Here is a 21,238-nt window from a genome sequence, read left to right as displayed (position 1 = left end):
GTCGAGTGATTCGAGGACATTGAACATTAGACATTGTCGTCAATTCTTCGAAAAATTGGGGTATTTGTGAGCTTGAATATAATAAGGATAAACAGAAAAAAATTTTGAAAACAAATTTAATAATGTTGAAAATTTTGGTATAAAGTTTTTTAAAATAAAATATTTTCTATTCTTTCTTCAGAGAAAAAAAAACTTTTTGGAAATAATTTTAGAAAAAACATTTTTTTGGGAAAAAATTTGAGAATAAAAGCTTTTTAGAAGTTTTTTATTTTTTTATTTTTGAAAAACCCCATCTCCTCTGTTATTTTTCTTAATTTTTGTAAAGGGTGATCAATCATGAGGTGCTATTTTCAATAGTTAAAAAAAAAACAAAAATGTAAATTATGTTCAAAACCTTTATTTATCATTTGAAAGGACATTCTTTGACATTTACTTTTTGAATATGACTTCATTCAAATGTTGGCCGCAACTACGCTTAAGGTGGTCCATTCTGAAGGTCCAATTTTCAATCACTCGTTCGAGCATTTCGACTGGTATGTCGTGAATAACACGCGTAATGTTGGCTTCCAGAGCTTCAATCGTAGCTGGTTTATCAGCATAGACCTTAGACTTCACGAATCCCCAAAGAAAAAAGTCCAAAGGTGTGATATCACAAGATCTTGGTGGCCAACTCACAGGTCCTAAACGTGAAATCAGCTGCTCTCCGAAATGACTTCTCAATAAAGTCATTGTTTCACGAGCTGTATGGCAAGTGGCTCCGTCTTGTTGAAACCAAATGTCGTAGAGATCATTAGATTCAATTTCAGGTAGCAAAAAGTCCGATATCATGGTACGGTAGCGAGCACGATTCACAGTTACGTTGCGGCCATCATCATTTTTGAAAAAATATGGACCGATGATTCCACCAGCCCATAAACCACACCAGACCGTTGTTTTCTCTGGGTGTAAAGGTAGCTCTTGAACCTGTTCTGGTTGCTCTTCATCCCAAATACGGCAATTTTGCTTATTGACGTAACCATTGAGCCAGAAATGCGCCTCATCGCTGAACAAAATTTTGCTCGAAAACAGCGGATCTTCTTCAATCGTTTCAAGAGCCCAATCAGCAAAACGGTGACGTGCAGGAAGGTCATTTGGCTTTAGTTCTTGTACGAGCTGTATTTTGTATGCTTTTAAATGAAGATCCTTCCGTAAAATTGACCAAGTTGTTCCATACGACAGTCCAAGTTGCTGAGAACGGTGCCGAATCGATTCATCGCGGTTTTCACGTACACTCTCTGCTACTGCCGCTATATTCTCAATGCTTCTTGCTGGACGTGGTCTATTCGGTCGAGAATTATCCACCAATGAATATTCGGATTCAAATTTGTTGATGGTATGTCGAATAGTGTTTAAGGCAGGCCGATTATGTTGACCATAATGCGGTCTAAGCGCACGAAAAACATTTGTCACAGAACGCTGATTTTCATAATACAGTTGAACAATTTGTAGACGTTGTTGCGGTGTGAGTCTTTCCATGATGAAATGCCAAACGCTGTTCAACAAATCCACGATGACAGTTTGCCACAACTCGCGCGCGATCTGTAAAAAAAACGCAAATGAAAAAAACTCCTCTTAATTGATCACCCGTTATAAATAGCTGAGACTACACTCAATAATTCCCGCAAGTTTCATAATCGGATCTCTATAACTTTTTGAATATGTACTTGGATCCCTTGACAGAGAATCGCGCATTGGTAATTTAACATATCTATGTATATGCGGGGCTCTATCCAAATTTATGAATTTTATGAGAGTCGTTAGATAAGTCCGTGCACTACTGGCGCGTATCGAGGTTAACTTGGAAAATATATATTATCTCTTGGAGCTCGTATTCGTTTGTATCGAGGAAGTCGAGTGATTTTTCTTTTCCATCGCGACAACGCACCAGCTGACGCCTCGGCAGTGGTGTCCGCCAAATTAATGGAAATAGGGTTTCAACTCGTTTCACAACCCCCTATTCTCCAGACTTGGCTCCCTCGGATCCCTCGGACCACTATTTGTTCCTCAATTTAGGGAATTGGATGGTGAGAAAAAGACTTTATTCAAACGTGCAGGTAATAGGAGAAATGATTAACTATTTTTCTGACTTGGAGTAATCCTATTATTCGGAAAGGGTCAACAAACTAGAACACGACGATGTGTATATGCCTAAAAGGAGACTATGTCGGAAAATAAAAAAGGTTTACCCCAAACAACTAAGTAGTTTTCACTTCATTTAGTATACTCACTAGCAGCTTTATTTGAACGCAAAAGCAACTTAAGTTAAAATTAATAAATGTTTTATGCTCCGGTCTCTTATTTAACAAACTCATCTCTTCTTCGATGTAGCTTTCTGTTTTAGAAATGCAATAATCGATCTGTTCTTGTTACCCTTTAGGTAATCTTAAGTCTATTTAAGGCTTTTCCCAATACCTCTCGGGTGCTCCTAGTTAATTGTTCACAATTATTTTTATTGAGTAGGTTTCATCATCATTTTAATATCTGGTAAGGATTTCTATTGATAATTTGACCACTTCAGTATATCACTTATTTATGGGTTACCATAAACGAGTTCAGTCTTGCTGTACGTAATTATTGTGTATAAATACTTTTTTTATATATTGATCGAAGTAAAATTCATATTAACAGAAATTTGTGAAAACGACCTTTAGTTTTCAAGTGTTAATTGAGCCACAGTGATCGCTGTAGCCGTGTGAATTTGTGGGTGACGGTTGACTGGTTTCAAATCCCAGTGTATATATCAAATTAGAGATCATATCTCGGCAGGTGATTGCAGCTCTGACTCTGTTAGCTCAATATTGAAGTTACTCGAGAAAGGTTTGTTCTCACGGTGAACAGCTGGCACACGAAAGTTGAGGTGCATACGGAATGTATCGTTTCTATTCGGAAAAATACATTTTACTTATATCGAAAAATTGAACAAAAAAATATTTTAAAAAATTTAAAACTTTTGTAGTATAATATTTGAAAGCAATAACTCTAAAAAAATTTATATGAACAGAAAACTCACGAAACTTCCTCAATAAATAGCCGTACATAAGTTAAAATGACTGGTCTTTAAAAGAAGTGCTTAGCGAGGTTATTTAAGTTAATTGTAATAAAGGGTTTTCCAATAAGAGGTGTTATTTTGATATTCAAAGAAGAATGTTATTTTTTAATATAAATTATCGGATGTTTATTTCATTATAAAGAGGAAGGTATGCCGTTAATAGTGGAAAATAACATCAGGTAAATGGCCATCACGACCACGCTTACAGGACAATATCCTTTTCATGAAATTTTCGATAGCCGAATTGCAAAGTAGCTGCCCTCTGTCCTCGATAACCTTACGAATTCCATCTTTGAGGTCTTGAATCGACCCTGGGCACTTGGCGTAGACCTTTTCTTTCACGTGGCCCCAAAGAAAAAAGTCACAAGGTGTTAAATCACAAGATATCGGTGACCAATTGTGATCATCTCTTCGAGAAATAACTCGGTCCGGAAAATGTTCCCGTAAAAGATCAATGGTTTCGTTGCATGTGTGCCACGTAGCGCCGTCTTGTTGAAAATAAACGTTATCCAGATCAATACCATCCGATTCCGGCCATAAAAAATAGTTAATCATCTCTCGATAGCGTAATCCATTCACCTGTAACACCTGTTATTGGAAAACCCTTTACATAACTAGATTTATTGACATTTACAATTATATATATATTAATTGGCGCGTACAGGCTTTTTTGGGTGTTTAGCCGAGCTCCTCCTCCTATTTGTGGTGTGCGTCTTGATGTTGTTCCACAAATGGAGGGACCTACAGTTTCAAACCGATTCCGAACGGCAGTTATTTTTATGAGGAGCTTTTTCATGGCAGAAATACACTCGGAGGTACTAAAAAAATGTTTTTCTTAATTTGGTGTTTCACCGAGATTCGAACCTACGTTCTCTCTGTGAATTCCGAAGGGTAGTCACGCACCAACCCATTCGGCTACGGCGGCCGCCAATTAATTATAACAAAAATAATAATAATTCATTCTATAGATATGCAAATTTGATTTTCCAAATACGCAGAAAGTTTCGTTCGTTTCATTCATTTTGCCAATTTCAGAGCCTAGAATCATGGTTTTATTTCGTTTGGTGAATCTAGTGTTAATATTGGCATCGGTATATAAAAATATAAAAAAATTTTTCGTTATCAGAAGACAGCTCAAAGTGCCATCTCATTTGTATTCTTAAATTCTTCTTTTATTTCCCATTTAAGCATAAAAATAAGCAAATTTTAAAGCGAAAAACGTCAGATACAGCTGGAGAAATCTCATGAACAGAAAAAACTGCTAATGTTTTGCGCAATACTGTATGTGAGCATGTGAATAGCGTTTTAGGCACAAAGGTGTTTCCCTGGCGGCCACTGTATGCATCTGGGTACTTATTAATGAAAGCAGTCTAGTCGTAATAATCAATGGGAAATATTTTCATAGAAACTCATACACACATTTAGCAGATTTTTAATAATAGTAATAATATCTGATAGTAATAATGCTAAACAGATGTAGTGATATGTTGTTAATACTACAAATATATGCATGTCTGTGTATTCAATGTATGCTCATTCTTTTCCGGACTTCGTTGCATCACTGTGTGGGTTGTTTATTGTTTTTGTTTTCATATAATTTGTCGATGTATTTGAAACTTTTATTTTCTTTGCAAAACCACTTAGCGTTGCTGCATTCTGTTTTGCTAATAGTAACATTCATACATACAAACATACATACATGTCGATATATTTCTCTAATATCGATTCTAACTACATACAGAAATGCAGTCGAGTTGTATAAAAAGCAATATTCTCAACAATGGGTATTTTATTGATATCGCAACGCAGCATCGAACGGTCGGAATATTTTGAAAACTTTTTTGCTTAAAGGATAATTGAATGCGGTAGAAATTCAAGAGATTTCGTTAGTTACTGCTAAAGTGAATGAATTAAAAAAAAAATGAAAGCGGAAATACAAGAAATCAAGGCGAATGGGAAAAATCAGGAATTCAATGTGAATTCGGAGATACAAAACTTTTATCGAGATAAAAGTGTTTTCCTTACGGGCGGTTCGGGATTTTTGGGAAAAGGTATTACATGTGTGTGTGTGTGCGTGAATGTGAACTAAAAAAAACAAATAATTGGCGCGTACACTTCTGTTAGGTGTTTGGCCGAGATCCTCCTATTATTAGTGGCGTGCGTCTTGATGCTTGCAAAGGGTTTTTATGAGGAGCTTTTTCATGGCAGAAATACACTCAAAGGTTTACCACTGCATGCCGAGAGGCGACCGCTATTAGAAAAAAACTTTTTTTTTATGATTTTGCTGTTTCATATACGGAGATTCGAACCTACGCACTGCCGAATGGTAGTCACGCACCAATTATTTTTATGGAACAGTGCAAAAAGTGATAAATCTAAGAGAGAATTGTGTTTAAACAATAAATTCAAATTTGAGTTGTGTACATTTATAAATTTTAAGAGAAGTGTGAAATTAAAAAAAGTTGAAAGAAATGTGAAAATTTAAAATGCAAACACCCCACTGCACAAATCGCTAAAAATATAGGAAACTATTGCCATAAAACTTAATGCACATGGAGTAAGCTGGACTAAAGTTTCCCTAGTGGTGCAGTTGAGTCATGGTTAGAAATTTGTAAAATGGATCGCTTTTCGTTTGAATAAAGTTGCGAAATATTGGAAACATTTGAAAATCGAAAAGTAGCCAAACGGTGACATCAATTGGCCGCCTTGACGCTGCAATTTCCCTCCATTAGACTTTTTCTCGTGGTGTGCCATTAAGAATAAATGTTACACCGATCCGGAGACGATACAAGAGTTGGACCATGAACTCAAACTTGAGATTAGTGAAATAAGAGTCGAAATTTGCGAAAATGTACTTGGAATATCCAAATGAAATCTTCCTTTCCAATATGTGGTTTGCATCTTGATGCTCTCATACAAGTGGAGTGGGCTGAGGTCACAGAACAGAAGTTGGCTTTATGATAAGCTGTTTTTATGGTAGAAATCCGCACGACAATTTGCCACTGCCTGTTTAGGGTGTGATTACTATTACAAAAAAAGAACTTGTTTCCATTATCTGGGGTTTGCTGCAGGAAGGCCCTACTGGGTTCATTAAATTAAGTAGCAATCGATGGAGAAATCCATTATTTTGGGTACATTTTTTTGCGAAAATGGTTTAAAACTGTTGTCATGGTCTGTCTTTAGCTCCTGGGAGATGCTGCAACTATTAACATGCTGGTCAACATCGATTATTTCTGTGATTTTATCGACATTATCGACAATTTGTTTAACATCAACTGAAATTGCACATAATTAGCTGTTATAGTATCGGCACCATAACCACTATTCACAATTTCAGCGGCCTGGCTTGCATTTTCGCTTTTATCAAAGAAAAACTGTAAAATGCACCGAATTTTCTCTTTGTTTACTTCCTTTACTTTACTTTTTTACATCCTGTAACTCACCACTGAATCGAAAAATCAAAAAACAGCAAAAAAATTTTTTAATGTGAAATGTCTCCTTGACAAGGAGCATTACTTTGTTTGATCGATACTTTACGATATATTGATCACCACAGCCATCTACCGAAAAAATAATGGTTTTATTTTTCCCCAAACTAATATAATATCAAAAGCAACCCTGGTACATATACAGTGCCTTAAATATTTTTCATACAAGGACTTATTGACAAGTTTTGATAATTTATAAATTTTTTATTTAGATCTAAAAAATTTGTTATGAAAATATAGTTTATTCTCTCACAAAATACATAAAAATGAAATGTGTTCAAGCTGTTTTCAAATGCAGTTTTTCTTATAGTCTAAGCTATATTTTTATAAGAAAGATAAAAAAATAAAATAAATAAAACTTTGCAACATGACGCGCTGCTGTTAATGTGAAGACAGGTGTATATGCCAGTAAACCAAGGTCTCTCTCTACTACTCTAAAATTATAATTGTCAACAGTGACGTTTCTGCCGAGATGCAGGTGCGTTGACTGCTAGATTGATAACAGGAGTTGCCTCGTCTTGGCATCCGCGCTCACCTCCAAATTCTGTGTAGTAATAACAGTAAAGCGACAGAAGTCCACATGAAATATCAACATTATAGAAAGAGGGGTTTCCATCGATAGTTGTTTGCATCGATAGACAATGAAAATCTGAGTACAAGTTTCAAATTATGGCAAAAAAATAATATTCCCAGATTTTAGATTGGTTGAAAAACAGTTTTTCTTTTGAAAAGCCTCGAGAAACTTTCAAATAGATGGTGATACAATCTTTTATTTTGTATGGGGTTCGATCTAATATATATACATAGGTTTTTGTTTTCCTTGTTCATTCAGTCAGACTCAGTCTTGCGTTTGTTTTGTTAAAGTTAGAGAGTGACAGAAAATTGTCGGAGCCGCCTCGAAAAAAAGTTGTTTTGCGGTTTTCGCAACTGAATCTTCAAAAAAAAAAATTAAAATACCGAAGAAAAACTAATCAAATAAAGGCAATGTTCCTCGAGGAATACCTAGAAGGATTTTTTCGATTTTCGTAGATGTCAAAAACATCGAAAAAAATCAGCTTATTTGCTATTGTAGAAGGTGGCTCATACAAGGTGGCGCAAAGTTTATCACCCAATCGGAAAATTTATAATATCTCTAAATGATATCGTATGCCAATCATACATATTTGACACTAATGAACTAGACAGCTACAGTATACAAACAGACAAGCAGTGGAGCGCGTCAAAATAAAGATTTCCATCACTCAAAATATTTTTTTTATTTAATAAAGAAGTTATTCAAAGACAAAATTGGTTGTATATATAATATTAAAAGAAAAGGCTTACAAAGATACCTGGTGAATTACGTGAATAAGCACTCTGCAACATTTTAAAACTATTGGCCTAGCAGATTTTAGGTCATGGTTTAAAAAATAACAAGTTTCGGAAAAATGCTATAAAGTTAAGCGATTATAAAAGCAGGTGCTTTCAAATCGTCTTAGCTCGCGTAAATATTAATATACCCCCTTGATCGAAAAGTTCCAGGAATATATTCAGAAAATTCAAAATACAAGTGTATTCCTCAAAATTGATATTATTGCCTTCAACTGCAGGGCACTTATCCCAGCGTTTGGTCCAGCTCTGGAAGCATTTCTGGAACTTTATTTCCGGTAAAGCCACCAGAGCTGTTTTTGATTTTTCCACTACTTCCTTTCTCCTGCTTAAATCGTTCCCCGTAGTGATTGCATGAAAATAAAGTCTGGTTCTTTGGAATCAACTTTGCTCAAACCCAAATCCTTAAATACAATGTCGTGCACAGTTCAAGTCCGGTGCTAGCTCTCTGATGGCTAATTTGCGGTTTGTCAAGTTTTCTTTCACTTGTTTGATATTTTCATCAGTTTTCGATGCCAATGGCCCACCACTACGTTCGTCATCCTCGATGGAATCTGGACTCAATATCTCTTCTGGAGCGTTCATGCCACTTGTAAACGATTGCTTTCTTTAGAGTACCATTACTGAAACAGCTTCTCAACATTTCTAAAGTTTTCACACCATTGAATCCATTTTTAACGCAAAATTTTATAAAAACTCATTGTTGCGAATTCAAATCCATTTTTGAAACTGTAAAAATTCAAACCACGTACAAATGTCAAGCAACGGCGACAAAATTTGTATATAAATGTTCATCACAGAACGAAAAACAAAATTCAAATCATTTGACGTAGAGCGTCACCTGACGGTTGTTCTGGGAACTTTTTTATCATATGTCATTCATTAACTATTCTAGCAACCCTGCCCATAGCAACCTGCGAGAATGAAAGAAAAGTGGATGAGAATGGAAAACAATTTGAAGACAAAATTTCATTAACGATTAAATCGTCTTAGCCTACGATTTCTTTAAATTATATTACTTTAAATTTAATTTTTTTTTCAAATCGAATTTTTGAAGTAATTGGAAATAAAATAAATAACAGTTTACAACGAAAGCTCCTCTTATTTTAACATTTTCCTCTACCGCCTTAATCGAGTGAATCAAAGATTCACACTTTTCGGTGTAAAATAGGTTTTATTTAAAAACAAATATTGAGAGAAAAGGATTTCTTTCCTAGATTTCTTAGCGAGTTTCTCTTACTTTTCTTAAAACATAATTAAATTATTGGTAGAAAAATTCCACAAAATCAAAAGGAAAATATTTGGAATTAATCAAGTGATGGGGAATATGGAATGGGACAGTAAATCTTAATATCTACATAAACTCAAATTTCCAGGGTAGAAATAGAAATAATTGCTGAAAATAAGCGAGGAGACGAAAACAAATTATAGTTTTTTTAAGAAGCAAAAAGTCGAAATCAAATTACAGTTTTTTTTTCATTTTCATACAACTAAATAGATATCTGTTCCATTGTGATTATGATTCAGTTTTTAATGGACAAGTATATATATTCGGGACAGAATTTAGTTGGATCTGCTTCATTCTTTGCCCTTGATCACCTACCCAGTTGGCACATTTTGGGTCAATTAGAAAAAGAGCGGTAGGATACAATATAATTTGTGTGAGTTTTTTTTTCCTATTTTTAGAACATTGAGAGGATTTTAAAAATAAAGTGTACACCAATATATTGATCAGGTTTGACTATTTATTTTGTACTTTCAGTTATTCTTTTATATAAATATAGTTTATACTACAACAAAAACCAGATAAAGCAAAATTTCGAACTTTGTATAAAATTTGTCGAAATTCGTCAAATTTTCATCCATATTTCAAACTTTTTACTCAGAATTTTTTGAAAATTTTTGGGTGTGCCGTTTTATAGATCATAGAATTATGTTACAATAAAAAGCAAGTTTTAAGTAGATCAAAGATCATATTTATTTTTGAGAAAAAGGAGAAAAAATTGTCAAAATGTGCATTGATTTAAAACTTGCACCACTTCAAACTTTATTATATCGAAATTTCATGATCTATAAAAATGCAAGGTGGTTGCTGTAGCCTAATGGATTGGTGCGTGACTACCATTCGAAATTCAGAGAGAACAATCTCGAGAGAACAATCGAATCTCGGTGAAAAAAATCTCTAAAAATTCTGATTAAAAAGTTTGAATTTCTACAAATTTTAAACAAAGCTCGGAACTTGGCTTTATAGTTCTTCTAGGATGAACTATACTTTTATAAAAAAATAACTGAAAGTACTAAATAAATAAATAAGCAGTCAAAACTCATCAATATGAGGTGTCCACTTTATTTTGATGCTGACTGTATATGTTAAGGGCCACATTTTTTTAAAAGGCCCAACTTTCTTTACTACGCTAAGTTTAGTGGAAAATTTGTTCCGCTGCTCTATCTTTGAAATTAATGAAAATTGTTTACATTACCACTATATAGCGACATGTTTTTTTCAAAAATTATTTATTTATTCATTAATATCTATTTAGTCCCCTTCAAAGTAATCCCCATGAGATATTATGCACTTGTGCCAACGTTTTTTCCAATCTTCGAATCATTTCAAAAAATCATTTTTTTATCTTGTTCAACTCCTCCATCGATGCCGTCTTTATCTCGTCAATCGTAGCGTAGCGTCGTCCTTTCATGGGCCTCTTCAGTTTCGGGAATAAGAAAAAGTCACAGGGGGCCAGATCAGGGGAATACGGTGGCAGTGGCATCATTAGTGTGTTGTTTTTAGCCAAAAAGTCGCGCACAAGCAACGATATGTCAGCAGGGGCTTTATCGTGATGCAAGAGACAATTTTTGTTCTTCCACAAATCCGGATGTTTCTGGCGGACTGCTTCGCGCAAATTGGGCATAACTTACAGGTAATATTCCTTATTGACCGTTTTACCCTGTGGCAAGAACTCTTGATGCACAACGCCCCTGCAATCGAAGAAGGTTAGGTTAGGTTGAAGCGGTTGTCCTGTGGGACACACTCAGGCTCATAGCCCATTGTGATGCCGCGTGGGGAGCTTGTCCCTATCTCTCCTAAATCCAGTGTGTGTTTTTCAAAAATTTGAAAATATCTCTGATTTCTATAGTACTGAGGTCTTCTAGCTCATTAAAAAATTGTCTGCCCAGAATAGTAAACCTGCATCTGGATAGAGCAGGGCAGTGGTACAGCAGGTGCGAGATTGTCTCTTCCTCGTCCTCATCTAGACAACTTCTACAGAAGTCATGTGTTTGCACACCCATCCTTTGGGCGTGTCTGCCTATTAGGCAGTGCCCCGTTATGACTGAGATCAATGTGCTAAGACTGTGTTTATTTTGGCTTAGCAGAGATTCTGTGCGTTTAGCATTTAGAGTCGGCCAAAGTTGACGGGCGATTTTGCAGGTTGCTTCATTTCGCCATCTCTCGTTTGCTTTCTTTACAATTTCTTCAAGGATGTGTAGCTTACATGTTTGTAAGGGTATCCCTATGTCATTATCTATGTGCTCGTCAGAGAATTTAGTGCCGAGTCTTGCTAGTTCATCGGCTCTACCGTTACCCTCAATGTCGCGATGGCCAGGAACCCATGTTACCTTTAGGTGAAATGACTCAGCCATCTCGTTAAGAGATGTGCGGCATTTCATGGCTACCTTGGAGGTTGTCGACTGTTTTGTGAGGGATTTTATCGCCGCTTGGCTATCAGTGAAAATGTAGATATCATTTCCGGATATCGCATCACACTGTATCAGTGTCGCGGCTTTTATTATTGCCATCAGTTCAGCCTGAAAGACACTACAGTAGTCGGGGAGCCGAAAACTGAAGGAGATCCCCAGATGTTCAGAATATACACCTCCGCCCACCCTGCCTTCGAGCTTTGAGCCATCTGTGTAAACATGGATGGACTCGCCCTGTCTCACGTCGTTCCGTTCCCACTCTTCCCTTGAGGGTAGGTAGGCAAAGAAGAAAACGGTAGGCAAAACTTTTTCATTCGACCGAACTTGACCCGCTTTTTTCGGTCTTGGTTCGTGCTTTGGTTTCCACGTCATACCCATAAACCCACGATTCGTCACCAGTTATAACCCTATGGAGCAAATTATGGTCGTCGCGGACAGAGTCCAACATCTCATTAGCAATGTTCAAGCGATGCTGCTTTTGGTCGAAATTGAGCAATTTTGGTACGAATTTTGCGGCGACCCGTCTCATGACCAAATCATTGAAAAAAATCGAATGGCACGAGCCAATCGATATGTCTAGGTCCTCAGCAACTTCTTTAACGGTGATTCGACGATTGGCTAATACCATTTTCTTCACTTCATACATTTTTTCGTCTGTTGTTGAAGTTCTCGGGTGTCCGGCACGCTTTTCATCGATCACATCTTCTCGGCCTTCTGGGAATATTTTTTACCACCGATAAACGTTACTTTGGTCCAAAGTAGCTTCTCCGTATGACACAGTCAACATTCGGAATGCATCCGCGCACTTAATTTCGTTTTTCACACACCATCTTTTTGAATAAGTAATAAACGAAGGCAAGCCGAAACACGTGCAAGCAAAGCAGCTGTCAACAATTAACTGAACATTCAAAATGGCCGATCTCGTCGGCATGTGTGAGAGACATTAGTATCAACATATCGCCACAAAAAAATCGAAATTCGAATATACGTAACCTGCGAAAATTCAAAATTCGCGATACCTTTTGAACACACCTTGTATAGCGACGAAAACTGCATGTCTCTTCATTTCTTGAGTTTCTCAACTACCGTATGAACCATGTCCTCATTAGAACTAGATTTCTAGGAAGTTTGCACTTCCACCTCATGGTCTATTGTGCCCTCATTACATTTAGTGAAAAATCTGAATCCAACTACATTTTAGTGAGATTAGAAAAAAAACTTTACTATTTTCAATATTAGCGGTACTTGAAATTTAGTCCACTACGCCCATGTCTGCCTTTTAATCAATTAAACGTACAATTTAAATAAATTTTTAAAATATTTCTTTCAGAAATAGAAAAAATCGGCGGTCGCAGTAGCCGAATGGCTTGGGGCGTGACTACCATTCGGTAGTGGCCGAGTTAGAATCTCAGTTTTTTTTCTAATAGCGGGTGCCTCTCAGCAAACAATGGCAATCTTCCGAGACACGAAAAAGCTCCCCACGAAAACCATTCGCTGTTCGGAGGCGGCATGTAGGACCCTCTATTTGTGGAACCTTTTCAAATCGTACACCACAATTAGGAGGAGGAGCTCGGTAATTACCAGATATACTAGATTATTAGAGAATAAGAAAATAAATCGAATGTCTGTTCGCTTTATGTAACTTTCTTTTCGCTTTTTTAAAAACTCGCCGCCCAACTTTACAGCAATGTTTTAACGTCTTTAGGCAACCGACTGCTACCGATTCCCTACACTCTAAAACACTCTCCAACGCCAATCGTTCGTCTGTGTGTTGTATGTTTCGTCCGTCAGTGTTGACAACGCATCTGTCCCTTTAACTTTCCCTCTGCATACATACAAATATATACATATATGCAAATAAATAGCATAATTAACACAAACTTATTTTTATTTATTTCTTATAGTATATATCGAAAAGATATTGCGGGCCACAGAAGTAAAATGTGTTTATATATTAATTCGTCCCAAAAAGGACCAAACAGTAGAAGACCGCATAGATGCTATGTTCAGCAATCCCGTAAGTGCTATGAATGAACTAGAAGGAAAAAATGAAATAAACCTAAAGTACAAAATCACAGCTTCAATTAAAATTATTTCAATTGCAGCTTTTTACAGAGTTGAATCGCAGAAAACCATCGGCAAGAACACGCATAATACCGATTATTGGTGATTGTATTCTTCCAAACCTGGGTATCTCACCGACAGATCGACAAACCCTGATTGACAAAGTTGAAATTGTTATACACAGCGCTGCCACTGTACGTTTCAATGAGCCACTCTTCACTGCATTAGCCATAAATGTGCGTGCCACTATGGACCTATTACAATTAGCAAAAAAAATCTCCAAATTACAAGCTTTCGTTCACGTTTCTTCCGCCTTTGCGAATTGCACACTATTCCGGCTGGAGGAAGTTTACTATACAAGTGAGCTCAGCATAACCGCCGAAAATATGTGCAAACTGGCGGAGTTATTAGGTCCGGAGAAAACTAATCGTATGACCGCTGAGTGGTGCGGCAAATCGCCCAATACATATACTTTTACCAAAGCTCTAGCCGAAGAGGCCGTACTCTCGCTCGGAAAGGAGTTGCCGATATGCATCTTTCGACCTGGCATAGGTAAGATTTATTACAAACATACTCGTATATTAGAACGAAAAATATTAATCTGATAATTTGAATATTGCAGTTATACCAACTAATACTGAACCGCTAGCTGGTTGGGTGGATAATCTGTATGGTCCGATGAGCGTTTTGTTCGGTGTCGCTCGTGGTATACTTCGCGTTCTCTATGTACATCTGGATGCAAACGCGAATTTCGTGCCCGTAGATATGTGCGCTAATTTAATGTTGGCCACGGCGTGGAACACTTCGAAGGCTGCGAATCAAGAGTAAGTAGTACGTTTAGATTCGTTTAACTACTTATGAGAGTTCGAGGATAGTTTTTAGACATTCGCCCGGCATATTTTAGTGAATACTGTAGTGTGCTGTATTTAACCAGATAAGACACCTTCATATCTAAAACATTTCAGTTGAGAAAAGTTCGTTGAATTTATCAATACAACTAAAAATATTCAATTCATTAATTTTTTTAATTAGTTTATTCGCTTCAAAGCAAACTCCATAGACAGAAAAAAATAGACGGAGCGAGCCATGTAAGGGGAATGCGAAGCTTGCCGAACTGTACAACGATGTTTTTGGTCAAATAATCGCTTACGCGATACGATGTGCGAGCCGGTCAAATGTTGTGGTGAAGAAATTAAAAGTTTTTTTCTCCAAAACTACGGCCCCTTCTGCTATACACTTTGGCTCAAATCTTCAATATGCAGACGTAATAACAAATTTTTACTGTTTGGCCTGTTGAAAGGAACCCAATACAGCATATAAAACTGTCAACAAAATTTTAATGCTAGTAAAACTTTGTGTGTTTTTAGTGCGATGAACCATTCATTTTACTTTTTCCGTCTTTTCTTACCATGTGCCGCCCTAAATCAACTCTTCTTCCCCTATGTATCAGCTCTGTCGTGATAACAGCACAAGGGATCCTTTAGAAGATCTCAATGAAAGACTTGACATTTTTACCGACCACAGAGAGGATGAGTAATTCTGCCACCATGAAAACAATGACAATATATAAATAGTGAATACGCAGTGAATATTTATAGCGTATACAAAAACTACATAGTAAGACTGGCTTAAATAAAGTTTTTCCACTGCCAGTCTAGGCACAAAGATCCACCAGTGTTGATTATCAAAGCATACCTGGCTAGAGCGGAATGAAATTTAATTATTTAAAGTTTAAATGGAAATTAAGATGATAAGCTCTCAAGATTATATGGAAACAGCAAATACCCGGCGTATGCCAAATAAATATATGTATGCATGTATTTTTATCTAACTTACTTCCTACAGGATTTCACTTCACATATATAAGGTGGCACAAAATTAATCACTCTATAGGAAGATTTATAATTTTTGCAAATGGCGTCGGACGTCTTATTTGACACTTGTCCAGCATCTAGAAGAAAAATCTTGGGGTTGTAGCCCAAAAATCCTAAGATGATGTATATCATGATAATAAGGCCAATGGTAACATATGGAGCGGTTGCTTGGGCATCGAGAGCCGCCCACTCGACAGTACGAGCAGCGCTAACTAAGTTCCAGCGCTTACCATGCGTATGTACCACGGGAGCTATGTGGGCCTGCCCCACAGTTGCGATGGAGGGGATGCTCGAGCTGCCACCGCTTCATACAGTTATTCAGCAAACAGCCAAATGTACCCTGTCAAATTTTACCAGGGAAGGCTTCTAAGAATATGGAATTGCTGAGTCTTCATGAGCCTCACTTTGGCCGAGTTTAACAAAGCGTGCTAGTCATTTATTTCTCGTGCTAACCGGCGCCAGTTGGAAACACCAATGAATCCAAGTCCTTCTCAATTTGGTCTTTCCAACGCAGAGGAGGCGTCAAATTCGAAAAGAAGTTCCGAGTTGAACTGGACGACAAAGTAAACTGGAGTACACCTGCATTTCAAAGTAAACTCAAGGAGTGTAGCCTGCACTGATACACAGATGCCTTGAAGACAACAGAAGGTATAGGCACTGGAATATATGGCGCAAAAACCTAGTGTTCTGTGCCGATGGGTAGTTTTCCAAGCAACTTTCAAGTGGAGGTATATGCCACCTGTCTATATGCAGACCTTAACTCAGACAGGAACCTCCGGAATGAGCGAATTCCCATTTTGAGTGATAGTCAGGCGGTACTCAAGGCTTCGTCATGCTGTGAGATGAAGTCCGCTCTGGTCATTGAATGTATCGAGAAATTGAATCTGTTAGGTAGGCACAATCGCATCCAGCTGATTTGGATCCCATGGCGAAGTAGTGGACGCATTGGTAAGTGAGGCTAGGGTTTCGTCTTTAATAGGACCCAAACCCTTCTTTGCAATGGGACAACACTCCATTAAGGGAAGGTCAGGAGTGAAGAGCTAAAGCTAAGAGAGGTTTGTTGGCACCAAACTGTGGAAGTCTACGTCAGGCGAAATCCTTACAGGGGGGTACAACCAAAATAGGTTTAAAAATCTATAACTCTCCCCAAGGATAAACTGAGAATGCTCACGGGCATGACACTGCGCAGTCATCTGCAAGTCAGCAAGTGCGTATAATATGAAAGAGGATATCTTCGAAATCAAATCTGCCGAAGGCAGTACTAGTCCAGACAGCTTGAGTTTTTTTTACGGGGTGTTAAACTTTTAAAATTTCGGAAAAAGTGCGAATAGTTTACCGAAAATATTATATATTGTATTTTAAGTAGGCGTAATGGAATGGATTGCTGTGTGACTACCATTCGGAATTCACAGAGAACGTAGGTTCAAGTCTCGGAGAAAGACCAAAATGAAAAAAAGTTTTTTTTCTAATAGCGGTCGCCTCCCGGCAGGCAATGGCAAACCTCCAAGTGTACGTCTATCATGAAAAAACACATCTTAAAAAATATCTGGTGTTCGGAGTCGGTATAAAACTGCCGGTCCCTCCGTTTGTGGAACAACATCAAGACGCATACCACAAATAGGAGGAGGAGTCCGGCTAAACACTCAAAAAGTATGTAAGCGCCAATTATTATAATTATGTCTAGTAGGAAAATCTTGGGGTTAAAAAGTTTATTGAGAAATTCTTTGGTGGTACATTCTAATCCTCTACCTCCTACCTAAATGGAGGCCCATTTTATCATTTTACCCATTCCTAAAACACGTGCATTGAAAGCTCTTAAAAAAATGCAGTTAGAGGGTTAAAGTTAAATTTTCAACAGACTATTTTCCTGGCGTCAAAATAAAGTGTACATTGCATATTAACAAGTTGTGACTATTTATTGGAGAAAAACACAGGCAGCAGGAAAAATTGTCAAAAATCAACGTAATTTTTGAGTCCCTTGAAACTTGCAACAAAACAAAATTTAATGGACTACAAAACTGCCTGCCTACTCGAAATTTATCCAGAAAGTCTGATTAAAACGGTCGCAGAGTTTTTATAAATCTTGTACAAAGTTTGAAACCTTGCATTATTTAGTTTTTGTTGCTGTATAGACTATAGTTTTATAAAAAAAATAATTGATATTAAATAATAAATAAATAACTAGTCAAATTTTGTCGTCTACATTTTACTTTGACGCTGACTGTATGTATCAGTACATACAAGAGCATTAGGAGGGTCGATTCGCATAGAAATCCAATGTTTGACTTACTGGATCGCACAGTTTATTTGAAGTAATTTTTCTGATCAAAGTATGGCTCTAGTGCGTCTTTAGTCGCCTTTGTTCGAATTTGTCTTTTTTTTTTACTCTAGTGAAAAATGATGGCATGGTAACTTTCTAAAAGAAATGTACAAATCTGCAGAGAATTGACTTTTTTGGTCGGGATAAGAAATACTTCTACATAATTGGATTCAGTTATAAGAGTAGGTCTTCCGCCTGTAGTGGAGGGGAAGAAGAAACAACAGAATACAGGTATTTTTGTCCTTGCCTTCTTTCTACCTGTTCCCCTACTTTAGTCCAAATTTAAACAAATTCTAACCATATTTGTTTATAATTTTATTTATAATTTAATAAATAAATAATAATAATAATAAAACCAATTCCTCTTAACTTCGATGGTCATCGTTCTTACAAGCCCATTTCAAGTTTTTAGGATCAAACTTGCTCCATGAAGTTCCAGTTATGGAGTTAGTTGAAACTTTTGTTAGCCTTCTAACCTAGCCAACGAGCTTGGCTTTAGACCATTTTAAGATCAAAGAAGTTAACAAAAATGAGCCAATATTCCCATACACTTTATTTCGCCCGAATGTACTTAAATTACCTCAAGGTACTGTCCAAAACGACACAGTACACTATAAGGCTTTGCTGTTACTGTTACTGTTGCTTCATCCAAAATTGCACTTCAAATATTCTCATTTTAAATAAATATTAATTTTCTTTCAGACCCTTTAAACCGCCACCAATTTATAATTTTGTGCCCGATGAACGCAACATGTTGAAATGGGATACATATCGACGTACTCTGGAAGAACACGCCCCCAACATGCCACTCACACAAATGATCTGGTATCCATTTGCAATCGTCGTTAAATCGAAATTATTATATAATATTTTGATTTTATTCTACCACATAATACCCGGCTATATCATTGATTTCTTACTCTTACTGATGGGAAGGAAAAGAAGGTACTTGCGCCACATACGTGCATATACAGTCTGTGTCAGAAGAAAAGAACCGGTTTTTTTCTTGTAACTTCAAGATATATTTCGTTCTGCTTTTTACTGCATAATAGTCCCACTCAAGGGCTAAGACGCCTGTGCTAATTCAGGTTAGTCTCGTTCGAAATTTTCCCGTAAACGCAACCAAACAAAAATGAGTGAGAAGTACACGAAGCGTTTCGAGGCGGTATTTTTATGCACGCATTCGAAAGGGCCTATTGAAAATGTGTGAGAAATTATGAAAACGGATCCTGCCGGAAAGCCAGTCCACGATTTAAAGCAACTCGTGCGTCAAATTCGCAAAATCTGGTCCAGTTTGTCGACGAGCTACGCAGAAAAGCTGATTCAAAGCATGCCGAGAAGATGCCAGGATATACTCCAACGATGGAGACTACACGGCTTATTGAGTAATTGCGACTCGTAGTGCAATCTTTCATGTAAAAAAAATTTTAAATATATATATTTAATATTTCATGAATAATGGTGGTTCCTTCTTTCTGACACAGACTGTATATATTATATATACATATGTATAAGTGTATATATTCTTATATAGTATACATACACGCTGGGATGGAAAAAAAATTGTTTTCTTGATGCTAACACATACGTTTCTTCTGTGACCAAAAAAAATAATTGCATAAAATTTGTGTTCTACAAATAATTTGTATGAATTTTTTATGAAATGTACAACAATATTAGGTTAAAACGCGATATTAAAGCGATTGAGAAGTTAATAGAATTTTAAATTTAATTCATAATAATTTTGCAAGAAAATATTTTTTATGGCAATCTTAAAACTATAAACGACAGGAAAACATCATCATTTTTAGGTATTTAAAGGAAGAACGAAATCGATATTGCCGATCCCGAGAATACTTATTTTAAAATCCAAACGATTTTGAAAAAAAATTTAATAGCTATAATTTCCAAAATATTCGAATTTTGAAAAATTCTTAAATTTTGTATTTTTTTTTAAATTATTATGAAATTAATTCCACAAACATTGCTATAATTTCCAAAAATCGGTGATCCACCTAAGAAATATTTACTCATAAAGAAAACATTTTTTTACCATCCTTATATACACTTTGCGATTGTATGTAATAATGAAAGCGTCAATAAAACAAAATATGTATGTATTTTTTGGTTTTCAGAATGGTAAAACTTTATCGTAAAATTCACAAACAAACCGGCGTGCTGGATTACTTCGTTGAACATAAATTCACTTTTACGATGGAGAATACAACAAAATTATGGCATTCACTCTCTAGTCTCGATCAAAAGTTATTTAATTTCGATATGTCCTCAATAAATTGGTTTGAGTACTTCTACAATTCTTTACTGGGTTTACGCCGCTACATAGGTCAGGAGCAACCGGATACTATACCAAAAGCTAAAAAGCTGTTTCACAGGTATATGAAAATTGTTTTTTTATTTATTAAGCAATATTATACATATTATATGTTATAATGCCAAACAATAACTTCTTTCTCAGACTCCTTATTTTGCATCGCATAGTTCAGCTGCTGGTCTATGGCGGCGTTTGCGGTTTGTTATCATGGACAATCCTGCGAGTTTTTCAAGCGCCCTAAGTTAGCTTAGTGGAGGTCTTACTACCTATCATTTGTACAAAAAAGAAGCTTTGAATTCCTAATAGTTGTACTTGTATATGTTTGCTTATGTGATAGCCATGGAAAGTTATGGCACCAATTTGGTTTTATGTGTAATTTATAGGCTCGTGTACATAGTAAGTACGTACATAAATATGTAAGAGGTAAAAGTGGAAGTATAATTTTAAGTATTGTTCTGATTTATATGTACGGCGGTATATGTTTTTAACGTAAGCTTTAATGTAAATTTTATATGAATTATTTTTACTTTTAATTATTATATTATAATATATTGTGTTCCGTTGCCGCTGCTTGTAGGGTTACCATATGACTAATGTTAAAAATCGAAAAGTCAGGATAGTCGAGTTTGTAAATTAGAAATAAAAAGATAAAACATTTATAATAAATTACGTTTTATACTTCGAATAATTCCGATTAATCGTTTCACTTTTACTTTAAAAGGGTTCTAAAAATCACATAACATTATTCTTGGAACTACATTTAAGCTTTAAATAAATAAAAATAAAAATAAATAAGACCTTTTAAAAAAAACTCAACATTTTTAGTACTCTGAGACCAGCAAATGCATTTGGTGTAAGAGTTAGTCTGTAGAACTCTTGAGGATACTCCAAAAAAACTCTTCCACAACGTTTGTATGTTAAAATTGAAATCTCGTTGGATAAATATTGGGCGAGGATAGTCCGTTCAACAGGCAATGTCGCTATAACTCAAAGGAGATGATGAACATT

The 21,238-nt window shown here is 36.2% G+C and overlaps 2 protein-coding genes across 2 annotated transcripts in view; one reads left to right on the top strand and one right to left on the bottom strand.

Moving 5' to 3' along the window:
* LOC128871697 (suppressor of lurcher protein 1) overlaps positions 1–21,238 on the bottom strand; it is a 111,993-nt gene that overhangs the window by 28,606 nt on the left and 62,149 nt on the right. The gene's annotated exons all lie outside the window — the stretch shown is intronic.
* On the top strand, positions 4,882–20,974 carry LOC128854994 (fatty acyl-CoA reductase wat-like). Its single transcript, XM_054089532.1, has 7 exons — positions 4,882–5,139; positions 13,545–13,657; positions 13,746–14,256; positions 14,327–14,528; positions 18,601–18,843; positions 20,034–20,291; positions 20,375–20,974. Exons 1-7 carry the CDS (start codon positions 5,010–5,012, stop codon positions 20,469–20,471), a joined length of 1,554 nt encoding a protein of 517 aa, XP_053945507.1. The 5' UTR covers positions 4,882–5,009; the 3' UTR covers positions 20,472–20,974.

The sequence above is a fragment of the Anastrepha ludens genome, chromosome 2 (assembly GCF_028408465.1).
Source record: "Anastrepha ludens isolate Willacy chromosome 2, idAnaLude1.1, whole genome shotgun sequence".
NCBI lineage: Eukaryota > Metazoa > Arthropoda > Insecta > Diptera > Tephritidae > Anastrepha > Anastrepha ludens.
This window is presented reverse-complemented; position numbering and strand designations above follow the sequence as displayed.